At 42.5% G+C, this 21,759-nt stretch overlaps 1 protein-coding gene across 3 annotated transcripts in view; it reads right to left on the bottom strand.

Moving 5' to 3' along the window:
* LOC140210672 (beta,beta-carotene 15,15'-dioxygenase-like) overlaps window positions 1-20,181 on the bottom strand; it is a 37,579-nt gene extending 17,398 nt beyond the window's left edge. For all 3 annotated transcript variants that reach the window (XM_072279848.1, XM_072279847.1, XM_072279849.1), the window contains exons 1-5: window positions 20,044-20,181; window positions 8,808-8,936; window positions 7,118-7,247; window positions 3,796-3,943; window positions 1,644-1,791 (exon numbers count right to left, since the gene is read on the bottom strand). In XM_072279848.1, the coding sequence (XP_072135949.1) occupies window positions 1,644-1,791; window positions 3,796-3,943; window positions 7,118-7,247; window positions 8,808-8,936; window positions 20,044-20,164 (676 nt within the window). In that variant the 5' untranslated portion in view covers window positions 20,165-20,181. The remainder of the gene's footprint in view (window positions 1-1,643; window positions 1,792-3,795; window positions 3,944-7,117; window positions 7,248-8,807; window positions 8,937-20,043) is intronic.
* Between the last annotated feature and the right edge of the window lie 1,578 nt (window positions 20,182-21,759).

The following is a 21,759-nucleotide window of genomic DNA, read 5'->3' as shown; positions in this document are numbered from 1 at the left end:
AGGACATGTGTGATTGAACTGCAGCTTGTATGGAGTACCGGCCGGCAAAAATTAACCATCATGTACAGGTACCACTGGTATCTTTTGAGGTCCTTGAGCAACAGTTTGACCATGTCAACATGGACCTTGTTTGTCCTCTTCCCACCCCCCCTCCTACAGTTTCATACACCTTCTTACCATGGTGGACCGTACCAGCAGGTGGCCAGAGGCCACTAGGATATATCACACTGTGGTGTATCACCCACAGTTCAATGGCCAATGTGAGTGGTTTCACCACTTCTTAAAGGCTACTCGAGTGCTTCCCTGACAGATGAGTGTTGGCATGATCGGCTCCCGTGGGTTCTGCTGGGGCTCAGAACAGCTCCAAAAGAGGACCTGCAGTCGTCCATGGCTGAATTGGTATAAGGGCAGCCATTACAAGTTTCAGGTCATTCCATTATTGGCTGGTCGGCCTCTCAACACCGTTTCATCCTCCTCAGTAAATTCAATTCCTTTTCACCTATTCCTACCTCCCATCGTTGAGTACACTGCACCCTTGGATTCTCGTAGACCTACATTCCACCTTGTTTGTGCTCATCCGCCATGATGCACATTGACATCCCCTGAAGCCCCCTTACAATAGCCCATTCCATGCTTTGGAACAGGGGAAAAATAGCCTTTTATCAAAGATTAGAGGGGTAAACCTGAACGTATTTCGGTAGATCATCTTCAGGAGTTATTAAGTATGTCAGTCAGTGCAGCTGCTTTGAAGCTGCCTGAATTTTTTGAGGAAACCTGCAAGGTGACCTCGTGAGCTGAATGCCCACAACTCATTCCACCCTACACTGCACTGCAACTAATGAACTGGCACTGGTGTTGCAATTGATGCTGCTGACTCACCCACAGTAAGTCTCTCAATGAGAAATTCTTTGGATTCAGTTAATTGCAATGCATATATGAATTCAGATGGTAATATTTTTGTGACTTCTGTTATCAGCTTTGGTATTTTTACAGTCCGGTGCTTATATAGTAACTAGGAGTGTTGAATTGAGAAGCAAAAAGTTCAATAAATGAACTGCAAGGTGCAAACTAAACTAGAACGATTCCACATCTGACCTCCAGTTTGTCCTGCTACAAGAAAGTGAAACGCACCAAGCCTGATTCTCTTGCTCTGACTTGCATTGAAAAGTATGAGGGAAGGGAGTAGGGCAGGGGGCAAATGGAATAACAAGGCATCCCAGTGACCCCTAACTTACCAGTTTCACCTTAACTTCCACAAAGGACTCATCTTAACAGAAACCCAGATGAGAAAGGAAAAATATTTCAACGTCCATCAAACACATCACACAAAACCATCTAAACAGACACTGAAAATACTAACTTAGATTTCTGAGGATCACAAACTGTGCTTATGGAACTACCTGGCTTGCAATGAAAGCAGAGAATGCTGTAAATATTCAGCAAGTCAGGCAATATCTGCAGAAAAAGAAACAGAGTGGATTTCGGGTTGAAAATATTTTGTCTGATATTTAAAAAAAACATATGAAGATCTCTAATGTGAAACATTAACTCTTGTTTCTCTCTCCATAGATGCTGCTTGTCCCTAATTTCTGGTATTTTCGGTACTTGTTTCATATTTCCACCGTATTTTGGTTTTCATTTACCTGGCTTTATAGTTGGTACTTTCACAATCAGGTACTTTGTTTTGCCTTTCTCTGCAATAGATGTGCCAATGTTGTAGGAGTTTCCGTTTCCATCATAATGTGGATGAGATGTTGCCAGGTTGAGTGGGACATAATCTGCATAATCAACCTATATAAGTATGCAAAAATAGTGAAACATTATCCTTTACATTGAACATCCAGAATCATTTATTTCTTCATTATTAGTCTCTTGAAAGTCACTGATTGACCAAAACTCAATTGAATAAATGTTGAAAAGAATAGAGAAACTAAGAAGAAAACCGTTTCATACATACCAACGATGTTGCATAATCCTTTGCTTCAGAAGTGATTCAGTGATCAAGTAGAGATTTGTGCTTCAATTTTGGAACATCTTATCAGGTCCTTTTAAATTCCCCCAACCCTGTATGTTACTTAAATGTTCCTAGATGGTTTTAGCACTATAAAGTTTAAAAACCAGTCACTTTAGGCAGATGGGGCTTATCAGCCGTGGTTGGCAGCTCATCCAGGAGAAGGAGAACTCTGATCTCAAACCTCCACTGCCTTGCAGCTATACCCACTCATGGGGAAGGCTTCGGGAGTAAACCCCAAGGGAAAATCCGGAGCTGGAATCCCAAAGGCAGTCCTACATTGAGTCCAATGTTGGCTGGCAACTCCTGCAATGCTGCTGGTACCAAACTGTATCAGCAAACTCTGCCATTCATCTGGGTTCACCAGATGTGTGGAAGAGAGGGAGCTTGCTACATGGGCAACAGCTTGCTCTCCATATTGCACTGCCCAGGCTTGTGTATCTAGACAACTAGGATACAATATTGTATGGTCAACTCTGAACGATGGAGGCCTCAGATCTCAAACATAAAGTTTAAATTTCCCAAGGTGTTTTCTATATTACAGCATGTGAAATATAAACAGATTGAACAAACTTGTCAGAAATATATAAAATTATGTCAGGCACAAGTAGGGTAGATAGTTGGTTTTTAACCCGAGATGGAACTGTCATCATGGCTTTAAGGGTAGGAAGGGGAAAGTTTAAGAGGGATGTATGAGGTAATTTATTTTTTGTTTTACTCAGAGAGTCATAGAACAAGGTGTTAGGGGCGATGGCGAAGCCAATACATTAGTGTTGTTTTTCAGGCAGTTAGCAGACAAACAAGATTCTGCAGATGCTGGAAATTCAGAGCAACATACACAAAGTAGTGGAGGAACTCAGCAGGTCAGGCAGTATCTATGGAAAGGAATAAACAGTTGACACTGTGGGCTGACAGCCTGCTTCAGGACTGGCTGGTAATGAACAGGCAGGTAATGAAGAGGTGCTGTACAAGACCAATGCAGGGGGATGGAATTAGCCTCATTTTACATCATGGTTAGCATAGTCATAATGGGCCAAATAACCTGTTACTATCCTGTTCTTTACTATGTTCTATAGAATAAAACTTAGACACTCTCCCCTACAGAGACAGAAGTGAAAGAAGGAGTTATATGAAAAAAGGGAGCTGAATTGTTCTTTGTATCTTCATTGGAAAACGGTCGTGAAATGGAGTAAAATGCTAAAGAACCCTGCTCTCCTCCCTTTCTGACAAGGGAATCATGTAGAATTGGCAGCTCCACAAACATTATACTTTAGTGCACAACTATTCCTTGTTATTGTTAAAATGTAAAGATATCTAGAGCGTCTCAGAAGAGTACTTTGTTCTAAGAAACATGTACTGAACATTCAATGTGGTATCCCAGCTTCCGAAATTCGAAAGTTCATCACTCATATAATACCTCATCACACGTTTGATGTATATATCATAGAGTTTATTTTTTAACTGTGGACGCTGAATATGTGGAATTCATTGCCAGAAATGGCTGTGGAGTCCAAGTCATTGGGTATATTTAAAGCAGAGGTTGGTAGGTTCCTAGTTTGTTAGGGCATCAAAGGTTATGGGGAGAAGGCAGGAGAATGGGGTTGAGAAGGATAATAAATCAGCCATGAAGGAATGGTGGAGCAGACCCAATGGGCCCTGTGGCCTAATTCTGCTCCTGTCATGCGGTCTAAAGCACAGGAACATGTTTGGACAGGTAAAATGAAAACCTTACTTCCAGCATCATCACAATTGCCACAAAATTCACAAATATACAAGAATCTCACCTTTTCCAATGTGTCAAGTGACCTTGGGTCAATTCTTCTGATGTAGTTAACCTCCGATGAAGCATAGAAATTATCACCATATTTGATTATGTTAATCAAACAATTATCAGTGAAGTCAGGAATAGCATGTGCAAGGTAGGAAAACGCCCTGTAAATTTTTTTTAAAAAGTTATTGCTTACATTTAATGAATGCCTTTCTTATTTTGAGTCAGGTTACAATGTAACAATTTATGGAGATGCCCATTGAAATGAATTGGTTTTGGAAAATAATTAGTGGAAATTAAAATAGCCAAGTTATTCATCATTAATTCATCCACTTCAGATTGTTGAAAGAAATCAGTAATAGTCCACTCAGATGCTCCAATGATAATTTTCGAGTGTATTTCAAACTTCTTCACATGAATGGAAACTCAACCTTGTTCATACAAAATGAGAAGGGAAAACTGACTGATTACAGACTAATAGATCCAGCGTCGCAACATCAGATTCTTGTAGATGCTGGAGATCTTGAGCAACACACATGGAATGCTGGAGGAGTTCAGCAGGGCAAGCAGCATCCATGGAGGGAAATGAACTGTCGATGTTTCGAGGCAAGGCTGGAAAGGAAAGGGGGCAGAAGCCAGAAAGTCTAATGACAGTTGCATGAAGCTGTTAGGAACTGTGAATGAAATAAGGTTAAGAAAAAATCCAGAAATATAAAGGCCGGCCAAGGGCAGCCGGCTCAGAATTTAGAAAGGGATGTCAGTCAGTTTGATAATGTTAGCAAAGATACTTTTAAGAAATAACAGATTACGTAGATATCAGCAGATCACAGATGTCATGTGTATGAGTCGCCTGAAGACATTCCAAACAATGATTCGGATGACTAGTTGAAGTGGAAATATGTGAACATGAAAGATGACTACAGTTGAAAAAACAGAGTTGGGTTCAACAGATTTCACTAGGACTACAGGAAGTGATTCATCTCAATAGAACAATATTTCCCCTTGTTTTAAATAGATCATTTTAACCTGGATGAAATTTGCAGAATAGTTTGAAAACAATAAAATGGACTAGCAATTCATAATCAATGCTCATTTATTTTGTCTCTCAATGAACAGATAAAGTAAAACTGCTTATGTTCTGATGATTTGAACAGTCCTTCCAGAAGTGCACTACTGAGCTATGCAGCTCGGAATGGCTATCTGCAAGTTCGAGAAGGTGTGGGCAATGAGCTGGCTAACTGGTGCCCTGAACAGGGAAAGTGTTGGAAACTTAAAAGGAAAGCCAGTGGAATTAGAGACAAAGAGATTCAGGATATGCTGGAAATCCAGAGTAGCACACAAACACACAAGATGCTGAGGAGTAATGAAGGGTCCCTACTATCTGTTTATTCCATAAGACCATAAGATATAAGAGCAGAATTAGGCCATTCAGTCCATCAAGTCTGCTCCACCATTCCATCATGGCTGATTTATTATCCCTCTCAACCCCATTCTCCTGCTTTGTCCGTGTAACCTTTGACACCCTTACAAATCAAGAACCTATCAACCTCTGCTTTAAATATACTCGATAACTTGGCCTTCATAGCAATCTGTGACAATGAATTCCACAGATTCCCCATCCTTTGGCTAAAGAAATTCCTCCTCATCTCTGTTCTATTCTGAAACTGTATTCTCTGGTCCTAGACTCCCCAAATAGAGGAGACATCTACTCCATCTAGGCCTTTCGATATTCGAGCAACACACACAAAATACTAGAGGCACTCAGTAGGCTAGGCAGCATCTATGGAAAGGAGTACTGTTAGAGTGGTTTTGGGTTTAGGTCATTTACATTTGGCAAATGGCTTTGGCTACCAGTCTTCTGTTCCTTGAAAATGTATTGTGGATTTAATTTGGAACAATGCATTCCTAAAAGCTGTGAATCCCAGTCCAGACAATGCTGGCATCTGTGGGATGGATGCGAATCAAAAGGTTTGAAGTTTGTATGTAGCTTCAAAAGAAAGCATTGTCTATACTTTGTAAATATGGAATTGTCCTTTGTGTTCAGCAAATAAATATTGAGCCTCACGTTGGGCCAGCAGACCTTTCCACTGAAAACGTCTCCATATGATGCCTGCTGTACCTTGTTTTGTCGAATAAAGAAGCTGCTTTGTATCTACCAGTAACTCTCTCCGGTACAAGTACAGTCGACGTTTTGGGCCAAAACATTGACTGTATTCTTTTCCAAGGATGTTGCCTGGCCTGCTATGTTGGTTGGATTTCCAGCATCTGCAGATTTTCTCATGTTTGTTCTTCCAATCTTTGATTGGTTTCCCCCTCATTCTTCTAAACTCCACCGAGTACAGGCCCTGAGCCAACAAACACTCCTTATACATTAAGTCTTTCATTCCCAGGATCATTCTCGTGATACTCCTCTGGACTTCTCCGATAGAAGCAAATCCTTTCGAAGAAAAGGGGCCCAATCATGCACTCAATACTCCAAGTGCAGTCTGACCAATGCCTCAAAAAGCCTCAGCGTCATGTTCTTGCTTTTGTATTCTAGTCTTCCTGAAATGAATGCTGAAGTTGCATTTTCCTTCCTTACCACCAACTCAATCTGCAAATTAACCTCTAGGAACTCCTGCACAAGAACCCCCAAGACCCTTAGCACTACTGATTTATGAATTTGCTCCATTTAGGAAATAGTCCATGCTTTCATTGCTTCTACCACAGATGCTGCCTGACCTCCTGAGTTCCTCCAGCATCTTGTGCGTGTTAAACCAGAGGAATCTGCTGTTTTGTAAATAAAGGCAGAGGCACAGCAGCATTATATAATTACGAATTTAAACAACAATTTATCAGGTCATGTGAAGGCTGAGTTGAAAGAGGTACATGTGTTACTGAGGTGTTTAGTGCAGGCTAACTAAAAATGGCCCAGGATTGGGAGATCAGAATTTGAAGAAAATGTTTAAAATGCTGGAACTAATCACACAGGAATATAGAATAAATGGGGATATTGAGTAGAATTTTTTACAATTGGGAAGAACTTTGAAATAGTAAATACGTAACTGTCTCTTGTTAGGAAACTGATAGTTAATTGAAAATCAACATTAAGAAAGTGAAAGGACGTTGGGAGAACAGTTTTTGATGAGGATTCTTGTACACATTATTTTTTTTGCTTGCTTTTCAGGGAGAAGAGTAGATATCTTTGAATCACGAAGTTCTAAGATCACAAGGAGAGATGGGCAATATAATTAATTTTAAGTTGCTCTAGTCAAAATTCTTCTGAGCTGCAGTTTTCTAGTTGCATTGTACCGATTAAAATTAAGTGAATTAGGAAGTGTTAGTATTTCATTTCTTACTTGGAAAAAATATTCTTGCATGGGTCTGGATAAGCCATTGTGCCGAACTCTGACACGACAATCCTATTGGCTTCTATATTACGCTTGTAGGTATCACTTTGGAGATATTTGCTTCTGTAGAACACCTCACCTGAATTTAAGAATACAAAAGCTGGCAAACATTGTGGTTTGTAGCAAAATACTTTCAAATTTTCAATCTCGATTTGGAAAGTTAACATTTAACATAATGCGTTGGATTCTATGGCCTACTACAATTGTACCACTTTGAATTCTGCTACAATCAGTGGTATTACGTTCAATTTAAATTTTGGAATAACTAATATCCATCCTAATAAAAGGTTAAATGCCAATAAACAGAAATGGTGCAAATTATATTTATTCACTTGAAGCCAGTCATGTTCTTGCTTCAAATGCATTTACTTCTCCAGCTTTCCTTTGGAGTGAGTAACTGACATCCATTTTCCTGGAGTTTTAGCGTTTAGTCTTATTTTCAAAATAGCACCTCACATATTCTTTATACTTCATTGTCGCCAAACAACTGATACTAGAACATACAATCATCACAGCGATATTTGATTCTGCGCTTCCCGCTCCCTGGATTACAAATCGATAGTAAATATTAAAAATTTAAATTATAAATCATAAATAGAAAATAGAAAAATGGAAAGTAAGGTAGTGCAGGTCCGGATATTTGAAGGGTACGACCCGGATCCGGGTCAGGATCCGTTCAGCAGTCTTATCACAGTTGGAAAGAAGCTGTTCCCAAATCTGGCTGTACGAGTCTTCAAGCTCCTGAGCCTTCTCCCGGAGGGAAGAGGGACGAAAAGTGTGTTGGCTGGGTGGGTCGTGTCCTTGATAATTTTGGAATATTGAAGGATAAATTCCTTTAAATGAGCATGTGTAGAAAACACACTGAAATGCTGATGGACACCTTGGTAAGATCACTTCATTATTTGCTTTTTGCTAATATTGGCTTCCTTCATTCTCACTTAAAGTTGAAGTTAACACTTTCTTTCTGATTATAGCTAAAGCAAATGAAAACGTAAAACTCCTTTGATGGCTTCATCAGAGAACAAGCATGAGTACGAATACAAGAAGTAAAATAGTTTCCAACAGCATTTCTCTGGTGAATTATGGCACACTGAACAGCAAAGGCCTCTACTTGCAAACCTCATGTGTACTTCATCTCATTACAAAGGCTTATTATCACACTTCTGCAACTTCTCCTCATTTGCTCTATGAGGGATCACATCTCCTCCGATGTGCTACTACCAAATCAAACTACAAATATCAAAATGCACAATGAAAACATTAAGCTTTGGTTACATTGCTAATAGCATTATAAACCCCATATCTATTTTGAGTTGCACCACAATTGAACTATATGAAATAAAGAGTTACTTCACAATGGAATTTTTTTTAATATAAAAAGATGATATTTAAGACACAAGACTTGGCAGATCCTGTTTACTTCCTTAAAGAACACATAACTAAAGAAATGGATTGTGATAAAGTCATAATTATAACAGGGAAACAGGCCCATTGATTTGACTCATCCATACCAAGGTGGCCAACTAAGCTAATCCAATTTGTCCCATATCCCTCCAAACAGTTCCTACCCATGTCCTATTTCACAACATATGATAGTGATGTTAAACCTGATTCTGATTTATACATTAAATTCACATACCATTTTCAAAGGTGAAGCTATGTAGCAAGGATAACCCATCGAACCAATGGTTGTAAACAGTGTCTCCAATCTTATGCATGCCAGGTCCATTTCGGATGAGAACACCTTGCAGCCATTTTGGTATTTCACCTATTTACAGTTAAAATAAAAATCCATTAAAATAATTCCTTATTTTATATTTATCAGTTTTTTTATTTAGAGAATCATATCAAGGAAATTCAATGCACTGGAAGTAATACAGCATGCATATTAAGATAAACTTGGAATTTATTGACTAGAACATAAACTATTGAGGTAGTTGTTGCATAGGCCACCTGAGTCACAACAAAATCTACTGTACAGTGAACGTTCTACATTTACCTTTAAAAAACTGATGATATGGAAATTATACCAATTTCTCCCCCCAGGAAAAGCAGAGCAGCGTCTTCCGAAAAAGCAGGGAGTAGAGGATTGTTCCAGTTACATTAACCTGGTTTTATTGAGAGAAGTTGTTGTCGTTTTTGTTTTCTCTGGTCTTTAAATAGATGTTTTGTTGGCTGTACAATGGACTGATGAGGTCGGATGCTTTGGCCCATAGTAGGACCCCACAATTGCAAACGTGCCACATCACAGACGGAAGTTTAAACCGTTCTCAGAAGAAGGAGAATAGTGTCAGCCTCTGGGCTACATACTGAAAATACAGCAATGTATTTGTAGCTCATCGAGACAGCAACACAGATTTCCTCATGGAATTGTGTGGTCGTACCTCTGAGTGTCTAGCATATAGGAGCATCATTCACAGGTAAGATGTGGGCCCTTTAACTCTTGGGCTGAAACACTGATACTTCAACTCTGCCTGTTAAGAGGTATCTGATGTTTGCTATATGTTCTTTAAGAACAGAGAATCTGGCTGCAGAATTCCCAGATTATAATGTTTGCTTCGGTATCAGAGTTTCACACAGCCTCTGATTATACAGCACAGTGAATGAACAGGGAACCAGAAGAATTTCTGATTTTTGTTTTAAAAATTCCTAATCTTGCCCTATCTCATCTCATTGCTTAAGCACACACCTCCTTCCTTTTCTAATGCAAACTTGCAACAGGAAAAAGTGTAATTGCTGACAGCTACAATACAAACCTAGCTTATCTTCTATCAACATTATAACCTTAGTCTGATCCTCTCTACCTTACATGGTCCAGATTTGTCCAACCTAATGTTTATACTCATACATTTTAAATCAGTGACCTGTCTTTTGTTCAAAAAGAATGTTATTGCTGGAAAGTAATATTGCTGGCAAAAGCGGGTTACTGGTACCCTAAAATCAGTCGCTTCGGGCAGATGGGGCTTGTCAGCCATGGTTGTCAGCTCATCTAGAAGGAAAACTCTGATCTCAAACCTCCGTTGCCTTGTGGCTATACTCACTCATGGGGAAGGCTTCGGGAGTAAACCCCGAGAGAAAAATCCGGAACTGGAGTCCCTACGTTGAGCTCAATGCTGGCTGGCAACTTCTGCGATGCTGCTGGTGCCAAACTGTATTGGTCTCTGCTGTTCGTTTGGATTCATTAGTTGCGTGGAGAAGGGAGCTTGCTACATGGGCATCAGCTTGCTCTCCACACTATACTGCCCAGGCATGCATACCTAGACAGCTAGGACACATTGTCCACAGTCAATTCTGACTGATGGAGGCCCTCAATCCTATGAACAGACAAAGTGTGTTGATTTTAAAAAATGGATTTGTATGAAATAGAAATTATATCACTTGCTTAAAGTGATGCTGATCAGATTAGTTCAAAATGTATAATAAATTTTCAGCAATTTAGAACTTTTATATTTGCACGTTTCTGCTTTCCCATAGTGATTCTCGTATAAATGATTTACAAGCTCCATAAAAATATAAACATTCTGCCCTACAGAAAGAACCTAGAAGTTACATTAAAATAAAACTTTTCTGCAATGCAGGCTTCTCTAAAACAAGCATTATATCTCATTCAAAAAGAAAGCACAGGAGTTTAGCACCACTGACAGTTTATCTTTGTGTGTTGGTAATGTTTCACTGTATCTGAAGATTTTAACTAGTATAAATGATGACCTCGACCTTTTACCCATCTGGATTTTGTGCACCTGTCACGTGAAAGCAAACTACACATCCAGAAACCGATTTGCCAACCAATAAATGAAAACAAAATTCACAGGCAGGTAGTCTCAGTGGGAATTCTCTGTTAATCTCTAACCACATAGAATGATTGCTACAATGCCAACGATGGTCTCTGCTGCTTTGTGAATGTATCAGAGACTGAAATGTGCAGCATCATGACAGCAATCTATTCAGTAACATTCTATATGTAAATCCCCAGATCCACCATCAACCCAAACCAATAGCCCAACATGGACAGCAGCAAAGCCAGGGAAACAGATAATATTCTTTAAGAGGCAGGTGAAATGAGCATCATGCATTGTCTTGGATGCATCTGAGAAGAGTGCCATACTCAGCAATGAGCGTTGTGCCAAGGACTCGGACAGTGGCACAATTAGGCAGTGTTCAAGTAGAGTGTGTAATAGTGGAGGGCTGGATTAGCCTGTATGTCCAATCCTATTGCTTAATAGCAAGCAATCCCAAAGTAACATTTAAATAATTTTTTCTGTCACATCTAAAAACTCTTCTATATCAATGTCTGGAGCTTTCACTTAAGCATTCTTTACTGATAGCAAACAGCAACAGTTGATAAGACAACATATTACAATCGATAACATGTAATTCAGTTTCAAAGGTATGTACACATTCAATGTATACTATACTGCTTTCCCTTTACAAAATATAACAAACCATTATAAATGTATACAAACTATTTACAACAGATAGTGCATTAAAGAACTGCTGTATTTATATATGATCACTGATCAAGTTCATAACATGCATTTCAACATTGATTATATCTCACAAGAGCTTAACGTGAGCCAAAACTTCATTAACTCCAGTCCAGTAATTAAAAGTTTCTATTGTTTTCCAAAATACCCATTATTTGTCTTATTATTTCCCATCTGCTTAACTCCACATGCTCTTCTCTGCACCACAGTTCTCATTTTGGCTCATCAGACATCGGACTTTTCCCATCCTCTGCTGACTTTTTCAAGCAAGAAAGTCATCACCTCTCACCTTCTACCTCTTGATGGTTTCTCGTGCATACAACTCAGCCTCTGTGGTCCTTAACTTCTTTGCTTCACCTTGGCTAGACAGTGCAGAGAGATGACACTGGTATATCCACCCCTCAGATAGTATCATGCATGGAATCTTCAAACTCTCTAAATTGGCAGAACAATGTATTAAGATTTCCTTAATGCACCTGTTGGGGTCATCTATATCTGGTGCTCCCAGTGTGGCCTCCTGTATATCGGACATTATCGCTATAATAGGCTTTTTTTTGGAGTAGCATCTGCACCTGCACTCTGGCAGGAAGCTATGGAGCAGGTGCTGCAAAGCTGTCCAGGCTCACAGTGTCACCTGGATGACACCATTGTTACTGATTAGGATGACAAGGAACATCTCCAAAATCTCAAGACAGTGTTTAATAAAATTAGAAAATTATGAGCTCAGAGAACGATGCAACAAGTGTGAATTCTTTAACAAATTCATCACTTACTGTGGTCACACCATTGATGCACAATTAGTACACAAGTGAGGTGAGAAAATTCAAGCAGTGGTGGATGTCCCAGGGCCAAAGTACCTGTCACATTAATGATCCTTTTTAGGATTTGTCAATTACTATAGTTGTTTCCTGCCAAATCTGGCTACTGTGCTCCACCCCTTGAACTCATTTCTACAGATCAGGAAGAAATGGCAATGGAGAACGCCCCCTGACCTCATTACCACAGATCGAGAAGAAATGACAATTGACAAAGCAGTGTGAGGTGGTTTTCCAAAAGTCAAAAGGAAATGCCATCCCCTTCTCCCACCACATCTGCTCGCAGGATGAGGCTTTTCATTCCAGAACAAAGGTGATGTCCTCCTTCTTCAATGAAAAGGGCTTCCCTTCCTCCACCATCAATGCTGCTCTTATCCACATCTCTTCCATTTCATGTGCTTCTGCTCTCAGCCCATCCTCCCGCCACCCCACCAGGGACAGGGTACCGCTTGTCCTCACCTATCACTCCTCCAGGCTCCGCGCCCAGCACGTAATTCTCCATAACGTCCGCCATCTCCAATGGGATCCCACCACCAATCACATCTTTTCCTCACCCCCCCCACTTTCTCTTTTCAGCATGGATTGCTTCCTACACAACTCCCTTGTAAATTCGTCCCTCCCCACTGATCTCCTTCCTGGCACTTATCCTTGCAAGCAGAACAAGTTCTATACCTGCCCCTATACCTTCCCTCACTACCATTCAGGGCCTCAAACAGTCCTTCCAGGTGAGGCAACGCTTCACCCGTGAGTCTGTTGGGATCATATACAGTGTTGGTACTCCCAGTGTGGCTTCCTGTATATTGGAGACCTGACGCAAATTAGGAGACCTGCTGAGTTCCTCCTGCATTTTCTGTGTGTTGCTTGTAGATATATTGTTTGATAAAGCATTCTTGTTCATTTAAATAATTTACATATGTAAAAGTATGTAAAAGGTACATCATTATGCCGCCCCCTCACAAGTGCACACACCTCACTTGAAAGTAAAAAAAAACACAAGATTCACAACTCTTGGGCTCCTTTGTTTTTATTTTTATGTCTTGGAATTACAAAACATAACAATTACAGCTCAGTACAAACCACTGCTGTAACTTGCCTCGTACACAATTCCCCACTACGTCAGAGAGACGTAGAGGGAAATCGTCCGCTAACTGAAGAAACTCCGGATGCGACGTACCTTTCCTTTCCTACAGGCCCCTTTGGTGCACAATGTTACACTGACCTTTCAACCCAATGTTACAGAATCTCACTTCCTGGTGTTTTAGCAAAGCCACTTTAATCAAGCAGATGGATTTTGTGTATCACAGCAATAAGTTCTGGTGGTGAAGGGAATGAATGTTTGTGATAGTGGATGACTGCTTTGGACAGGACAGTATCCAATTCCTTGACAATGACCAGAGTTGCACTCACTCAGGCAAGTAGAGAGTTTACTACCACACTGCTGACTTGTGCCTTGTAGTTGGTGAAAAGGCTTTACAATCTTGGGAAGTGAATTCTTCTTCAGAACAGAGGCAGCTTCCAATCTGCTCTTTGAGTCAATGTGTAAATGTAGCTGATCCTCTTGTTGAAGGATTTCACAATGTTAAGGCCATTGAATGTCAAGGTGGGGCAGTTAGACTTCCGTATAGAAATAGTCAGTGGCTGGGTGAGGGGGGAGTGAGCAGTGGACTTGCTTTGCTTTGGTTGATTTGTTTTCTTTTTATTGTTGCTCTCTGTGTTGTTCTGCTGAACATCGCGGGCATGCTTTGTTGGCACTGGAATGTGCGGTGACACTTGTGAGCCACACCCAGCAAACCTTTAGGTGTTGGTTGTTACTGAAAACGACACATTCACTGCAGGTTTTGAAGTACATGTGATAAGTAAATCTTAAATCTAGACATTAGTTCACTCACCATCTCAGTGTTATTATTTCAGAGGACCTGTCCTGGGCCCAACAGGTACAAAGAAAGTAAGCAGCGCCCCTACTTTCTTAGGAGTTTGCAAAAATTTGGCATGCCATCTAAAACTTTTGACAAACTTCTATAGATGTGTAGTGGAGAGTATGTTGACCAGTTGAATCACAGACTGGTATGAAAAACCAATGCCCTTGAACGGAAAAAGCAGCGGATATAGCCCAGTCAATCATGGGTGAAGCTCTCCCCAATATGGCGCACATCTACATGAAACGCTGTTGCAAGAAAGCAGCATCCATCACCAAGGACTCCCACCATCCAGGACATGTTCTCTTCTTGATGCTACCATCAGAAAGACTCACACCACCAGGTTCAGGAACAGTTATTACCCCTCAACCATCAGGCTCTTGAACCAAAGGGGATAACTTCACTCAACTTCACTAGCCCCATCACTGAAATGTTCCCTGGCAAAGAATCTTCATCTCATGTTCTCGACATTTATAGCTTATTTCTTTCTTTTTGTACTTGCACAGTTTATTATCTCTTGCACACTGGTTGAATACACAAGCTGGTGTGGGCTTTCATTGATTCTGTTATGGTTATTATTCTAAGGATTTATTGAGTATACCCATAAGAAAATGGATCTCAAGGTTGTACATGGAACCACCTGCACTTTGATAATAAATTTACTTTAAGCTTTGGTTGGCTCTGTGTGGGTGATTTCTACGTGTCTCATTGGCCTCAGTATCAGCCAGATCTTGCTGCAAGCAGCATGGAGATCTCCCATCCACTGCTACCAACCTTATAGTTCCCACACCCCACACTTCCCGTTTCTACCTCCTATCCAATATCCACAAACCTGCCTGTCCTGGCAGACCTATTGTCTCAGCTTGCTCCTGCCCCACCGAACTCGTTTCTGCATACCTCGACACGGTTTTATCCCCCTTGTTCAATCCTTTCCTACCTATGCTCGTGACACTTCTCGCACTCTGAATCTTTTCAATGATTTTAAGTTCCCTGGCCCGCACCACTTTATTTTCACCATGGATGTCCAGTCCCTATATACTTCCATCCCCCATCAGGAAGGTCTCAAAGCTCTCTGCTTCTTTTTGGATTCCACACCTAATCAGTTCCCCTCTACCACCACTCTGCTCCATCTAGCGGAATTAGTCCTTACTCTTAATAATTTCTCCTTTGGCTCCTCCCACTTCCTCCACACTAAAGGTGTAGCTATGGGCACCCGTATGGGTCCTAGCTATGCCTGTCTTTTTGTTGGCTTTGTGGAACGATCTATGTTCCAAACCTATTCTGGTATCTGTCCCCCACTTTTCCTTCGCTACATTGATGACTGCATTGGCACTGCTTCCTGCATGCATGCTGAGCTCGTTGACTTCATTAACTTTGCCTCCCACTTTCACCCTGCCCTCAAGTTTACCTGGTCCATTTCCGACACCTCCCTCCCCTTCCTAGATCTTTCTGTCTCTATCTCTGGAGACAGTTTATCGACTGATGTCTATTATAAGCCTACTGACTCTCACAGCTATCTGGACTATTCCTCTTCTCACCCTCTCTTCTCACCAAAAATGCCATCCCCTTCTCACAATTCCTCTGTCTCCGCCGCATCAGCTCTCAGGATGAGGCTTTTCATTCCAGGATGAGGGAGATGTCCTCCTTTTTTAAAGAAAGGGGCTTCCCTTCCTCAACCATCAACTCTGCTCTCAAACGCATCTCCCCCATTTCACGTACATCTGCTCTCACTCCATCCTCCCACCACCCCACTAGGAATAGAGTTCCCCTGGTCCTCACCTACCACCCCACCAGCCTCCGGGTCCAACATATTATTCTCCGTAACTTCCGCCACCTCCAAAGGGATCCCACCACTAAGCACATCTTTCCCTCCCCCCCCCCTTTCCGCAGGGATCGCTCCCTAAGTGACTCCCTTGTCCATTCGTACCCCTCCCCCACCCCTCCCCACCAATCTCCCTCCTGGCACTTACCCTTGTAAGCAGAACAAGTGCTACACATGCCCTTACACTTCCTCCCTTACCACCATTCAGGGCCCCAGACAGTCCTTCCAGGTGAGGTGACACTTCACCTGTGAGTCGGCTGGAGTGATATACTGTGTCCGGTGCTCCCGATGTGGCCTTCTATATATTGGCGAGACTCGACCCAGACTGGGAGATCGTTTTGCTGAACACCTACGCTCTGTCCACCAGAGAAAGCAGGATCTCCCAGTGGCCACACATTTTAATTCCACATCCCATTCCCATTCTGATATGTCTATCCACGGCCTCCTCTACCATAAAGATGAAGCCACGCTCAGGTTGGAGGAACAACACCTTATATTCCGTCTGGGTAGCCTCCAACCTGATGGCATGAACATTGACTTCTCAAACTTCCGTAATGCCCCACCTCCCCCTCGTATCCCATCTGTTACTTATTTAGATACACACCTTCTTTCTCTCTCTCTCCTTTTTCTCCCTCTGTCCCTCTCACTATACCCCTTGCCCATCCTTTGGGTTTCCCCCCCCCTCCCCCTTTTCCTTCTCCCTGGGCCTCCTGTCCCATGATCCTCTCATATCCCTTTTGCCAATCACCCGTCCAGCGCTTGGCTCCATCCCTCCCCCTCCTGTCTTCTCCTATCATTTTGGATCTCCCCCTCCCCCTCCCACTTCCAAATCCCTTACTGGCTCTTCCTTCAGTTAGTCCTGACGAAGGGTCTCGGCCCGAAACGTTGACTGTACCTCTTCCTAGAGATGCTGCCTGGCCTGCTGCGTTCACCAGCAACTTTGATGTGTGAAGCATGGATTGCTTCCTTTGCTGAGGACTTGTAAATGGAATTGAACAGTATGTAAACAGTTTCTTCTCTGACTCATGATAGGAAGGTCATTGTCATGGTCCAGTCCGTGAAGTCCGGATTCCGGTTCACGGTCCGTTCTATGCTCCTTATTCCAGGCTTTCTGGTTTTCCCCAGTTCCTGTTGAGGAAGCTGATTCTCATTTAGGCTGGCTTCATAAATAGCTTCAGGATTCTGCCTTGGGCTGCTGGATTGTTCCTGTCCAAACCCCCTGTCTGAGGTCCTTCCCTTTCTCTTCCTTCTGTTGCCTCACCTGGAGCCCTGCTGTGCCTGCAGCCCTTGTCTGCACTGCCATCAAGTTCCATTGCTGGAGCAAGATAAGGAACTATTGTTGTTTTGAACTGTCTCTGTGTCCATGCCTTCACTAGGTGAGTCTGGCTGTTTGCCACTACCTAGTGTTGGGATCTGTCTCTGTGTCCATGCCTTTGCTGCTACCTAGTGTTGGGAACTGTCTTGTTGTATTCTGCATTTTGTGTAATGAGTCCTGGCCCTATGTCCTGTACCCAAGGAGGGGTCCTGGCTCTGTGTTCCATGTTCCTGTCTCTCCCTCGACCAAAGCTCTGCGTTCCTGTCTCTCCCTCGATCAAGTCAAGGCTTTGGGGTCTTGTCCAGTCCTAGCCATGTCCAAGAACCTTGTCCTGTCCAAGCCACAGCTGTGTGTTCTCGTCTTGTCCATGTGTCTCACCCAGCCCAGGAGTACCTTGCCCAGCCTGGCGCAGGGGTTCCCTTGTTCTCTCCAGGGGTCTTACGTCCTGTCCTGTTGCCTCTCCTTGTCCTGTAGCCATGTCTTGTCCTCGCCTAGTTCTGGAGTTGAGCCCAAGTCAAGTCCCAGGTTCTGGGTCCTTGCCCAGTCTCTGGCTTGGAGTCCATACCCAAGCCTCATCTCCTCGCCTCGTTCTGGGGTCCGAGCCCGAGTCAAGACCCAGGTTCTGGGTCCTTGTCTCTGGCTCGGAGTCCAAGCCCAGGCTCCTAGTTCCCAGTTCCATGTCCTGGTTCCACTATCCTAGTCAAGTCCTAGCCCAGGCCCTGAATCCTTGTCTCGTCCAGGGCCTGTGTCATGTCCAGCTTCGTTTCTTCCTGTCACACCTTGCTACCTTGATAATCCTAGTCCTGTTCCTAGTAGTTCAGTGTCTGTGTCTTGCATTTGGGTCCCTTCCCAGCACCTACCTTGTGACAGTCATTTGTGAAAGCCAAGGAACTCCTGCAATAAGGTCCTGGAACTGAGAGGATTGGCCTCCAACAACCTCGGCCATCATTCTTTGTATGAATTTCACCAATGGAATATTTTCCTTTTGATGCCAACTAACTTCAGTTTTCCTTGGGTTTATGGATCACAGCACCAATAACCACATGAATGTTTTGTGCATTTCTGAGTATCACTAATACCCTGCACTTTGTTGCTGTGTTGTCTGCTGGGGCCTCAATAATCCCATTTCCTCTCAGAAACTTGGGCAGTGACTGCACCCAATGAACGGACTACCCCAAACCATTAGCTTTTAGTACAAGCTCGCCCCCATGCTGAGCACCACTGGGCTGTTGGCTTCAACACAAAAGTAAATCACAGTTCTGGAGTCAGACCAGGCCAAGCCACAGGGACAGTTTTGTTTATCACTTCTGCATCAATACAATCCATTTCAACTGGAAGGCTTTGCTTTTTGTTTCTTTGTTACTCATTCAATCATCAGTTTTAAAATTGATTAAAAGAATGAGATTTCTCTTCATTATTAAGTTTTACAGGTCAGATCTCACCAGTGTTCTGGCAGGATAATTGCCAACTAATTAATTTTACAAATGCAGACTATATCTGTATTGTATGTTTCACATACAAACACCTCTCACACTTTGCCAGCTCACCTACATAACTGTCACTCCATGGCCACTGTATCTGTGGAGAACATGCTTGTCTTTCTCTTCGCCTTTCTTCTTCCTCAGCATCAGTAGCAAACCTCCACCTCCCCCCCCCCACCCAATGTAGCAACGGTAAGTTCTCCTCTGTCATTCAGTTAAGAATACAACGTTTAACGAAAAAATCTTTTGTTGTTAGTGAATAACATTTAAGGAGCAGACCTGATACCTGCAAGGATATGTCAAAAGTCCCAAGACAAAGTAAACAAAGTAGTGAAATGGCATATCCATATCCAAAAAGACAGTTTCAACTTAAGTTCCACAGATGTCTTCTCTTCCAAGGAAAACTATTAGATAAAGCTTGAGATTTATAGTTTACATGAGTTATAAATGCACGTACGACGCAATAACAAGAATTTTTAACATCATCTCATCACGTTGCGAAACCAGAATTTGCTGTGTTGGTGTTCTAACATTTGTGTTACAGATAAAACTAAAGAATCCTCGCAAGGAAGTGGCGCGCCGTTTTATTTCCACTGTCTGCTTTCGCTTTTGAACAGCCTTAAATTAGGACAACTTTTAATGCGAATGTTTTCATTTTCGGCGCAGTGGCGGTAAGTCATACAATCTCTGGAGAGAGAGAAAAACACATTGCTACGCCTTCCTGAAGAGTTTATTTCTGTCCTCCACTAATGCTTGCTAACAATTTATCGCTTCAGAATTTGACGGGGTTTGAATTCTCACAGAAAGCGGCACGGTTTAAAAGTGAAACAGGTTTGTGAGGAATCGGTGGCTGAATCAGACTCAACAGCTCAGTGTGTGATCAATTTCACTCAGTTCCTGCATTACGACGCAGTATTGATGTTGATCGTCTATTTTAGTACACTTCAAATAACTACCATATGCAAATGCATATACGTATTTAAACATGAAACTGCGCCACTGATCACCTTGGTCCATTCTACAATACACAGTATTTCCTCACCTTGAATTTCTGTTTTGATTGCCTCTGGAGTTTCCCTTTTATTTTCACCAAACAGCGACTGCATGATGTCGGCAGACCGTGAGCAGCGGCTGCACTCAATGTCTGGACTACCCCAAACCATTCGCTATTTATACGACCTCGGCCCTCTGCTGAGTGCCACCAAGCGGTCGGCTTCAACACAAAGTAAATCGCAGACGTGGAGTCAGACTAGGCCAAGCCTCAGTGACAGTTTTGTTTTACGTCCACATAAAACACTTCTGCGAGATGAGATCCGTTTCAACGACGCATGCTTTGATTTTTCGTTTCTCTCTGTTACTCGTTCAGTCACCAATTGTAAAGTTGATTGTCCTAAAAATGAGATTTCTCCTCACCGTTATATCACCGACATTCTGGCAGGATATTCCCAATTCTATCAATTTTCCAAATGCAGACAATATCCTTAGCTGCCCCCTCCAAGCACTCTTTGAATTAATGAAAAGCCCAGGATGCATATGCAAACAAAATTTGGAGCTGGACTTATGCCAGATGCACCTGTCAGATTCAGGTTCACGGTTACCGTTTGCGTTAACAACCAGCACTACCTAAGGATATGCTGGCGGCAGACAGCAAGTGTCACCACAAATTCCTGCACCAAAGTAGCATGCTCACAATGCTCGGCAGAACAACACAGAATACAACACGCAACAGAACAACAAAAGCAAGCCCTTTTCCTCCCTCCCAACCATCCACTGACCCACAGTTTTTCAACCTGAGGAGGGGCCTCTGGGCCTCCATATACTGATGAATAATGGGCGTCCAACAGCCCCAGAGGACTACAAACTCCTAGACCCAGGACTTTTGCCATCATGCTTCGACTTATGGACTTCCTAGCAACTAAGGGTTTCTGTCAACCCCAGCACTAGCCAAAGGCAGAATCCCGCACTCCAAGCCTCAGACTCTGGAGTCGCCTACCGAGGGGGTCACTGGCACTTGTGACTCTTGCTCACATGGACTTCCATTCCCAGGGGAAATCGCTGACCTGGCAGACCACCAGCCCTCATCCTCACGGCTCTTTGTTCACAGCACTTGCCAGCCCAACTTACGTGGATGTCATTCAACTCACGCCACATCACTGGTTTTCAAGTGTGGAGCAGAGGTAGAAATTCTGGCCTGTCATCTAACTCCTCCACATCCCTTTTCTTACACCTAACCTGACTCTCTAACTCCCTTGTCCCCAAAACCATCCCAACAAACTTAAGAAAACAATTCAATCTGAGTCACCATCTTGATGGAGACTGCATCTATTAGTATGTAACAGAATTACATTCTAACAGATTTGGGTCTTTTGTTTAATGATTAGTATTGCACTGTAATTCATATGGCCTAATAACCTTATTTTAATTACATGACTAGGGTTTGCATACTCAGCAATTAATTGAGCAACTAATCAACAAGCTTCAAAATCTGGGCCTCTATCTCCCTCTGCAACTGGATCCTTGACTTCCACTTCGAGAGACCAGTCAGTGCAGATCAGAAGTAACATCTCCTCCCCCCGCCAATCAACACAGGTACACCTCAGTGATGTGCATTTAGTTTGCCACTCTACTCATGCCTGTGTGACTAGGGACAGTGTAAGTGCCATCTATAAATTTGTTGATGACTTGTTGGCAGAATCTCAGATGGTGACAAGGGGTACGTGAGTGAGGTAGATCAGCTGGTTGAGTGGTGTCATAACAA

Source organism: Mobula birostris, chromosome 15 (genome assembly GCF_030028105.1).
Source record: "Mobula birostris isolate sMobBir1 chromosome 15, sMobBir1.hap1, whole genome shotgun sequence".
Lineage (NCBI taxonomy): Eukaryota > Metazoa > Chordata > Chondrichthyes > Myliobatiformes > Myliobatidae > Mobula > Mobula birostris.
Note: the sequence above shows the minus strand (reverse complement) of the source record. Positions and strands in the feature narration are given on the sequence as shown.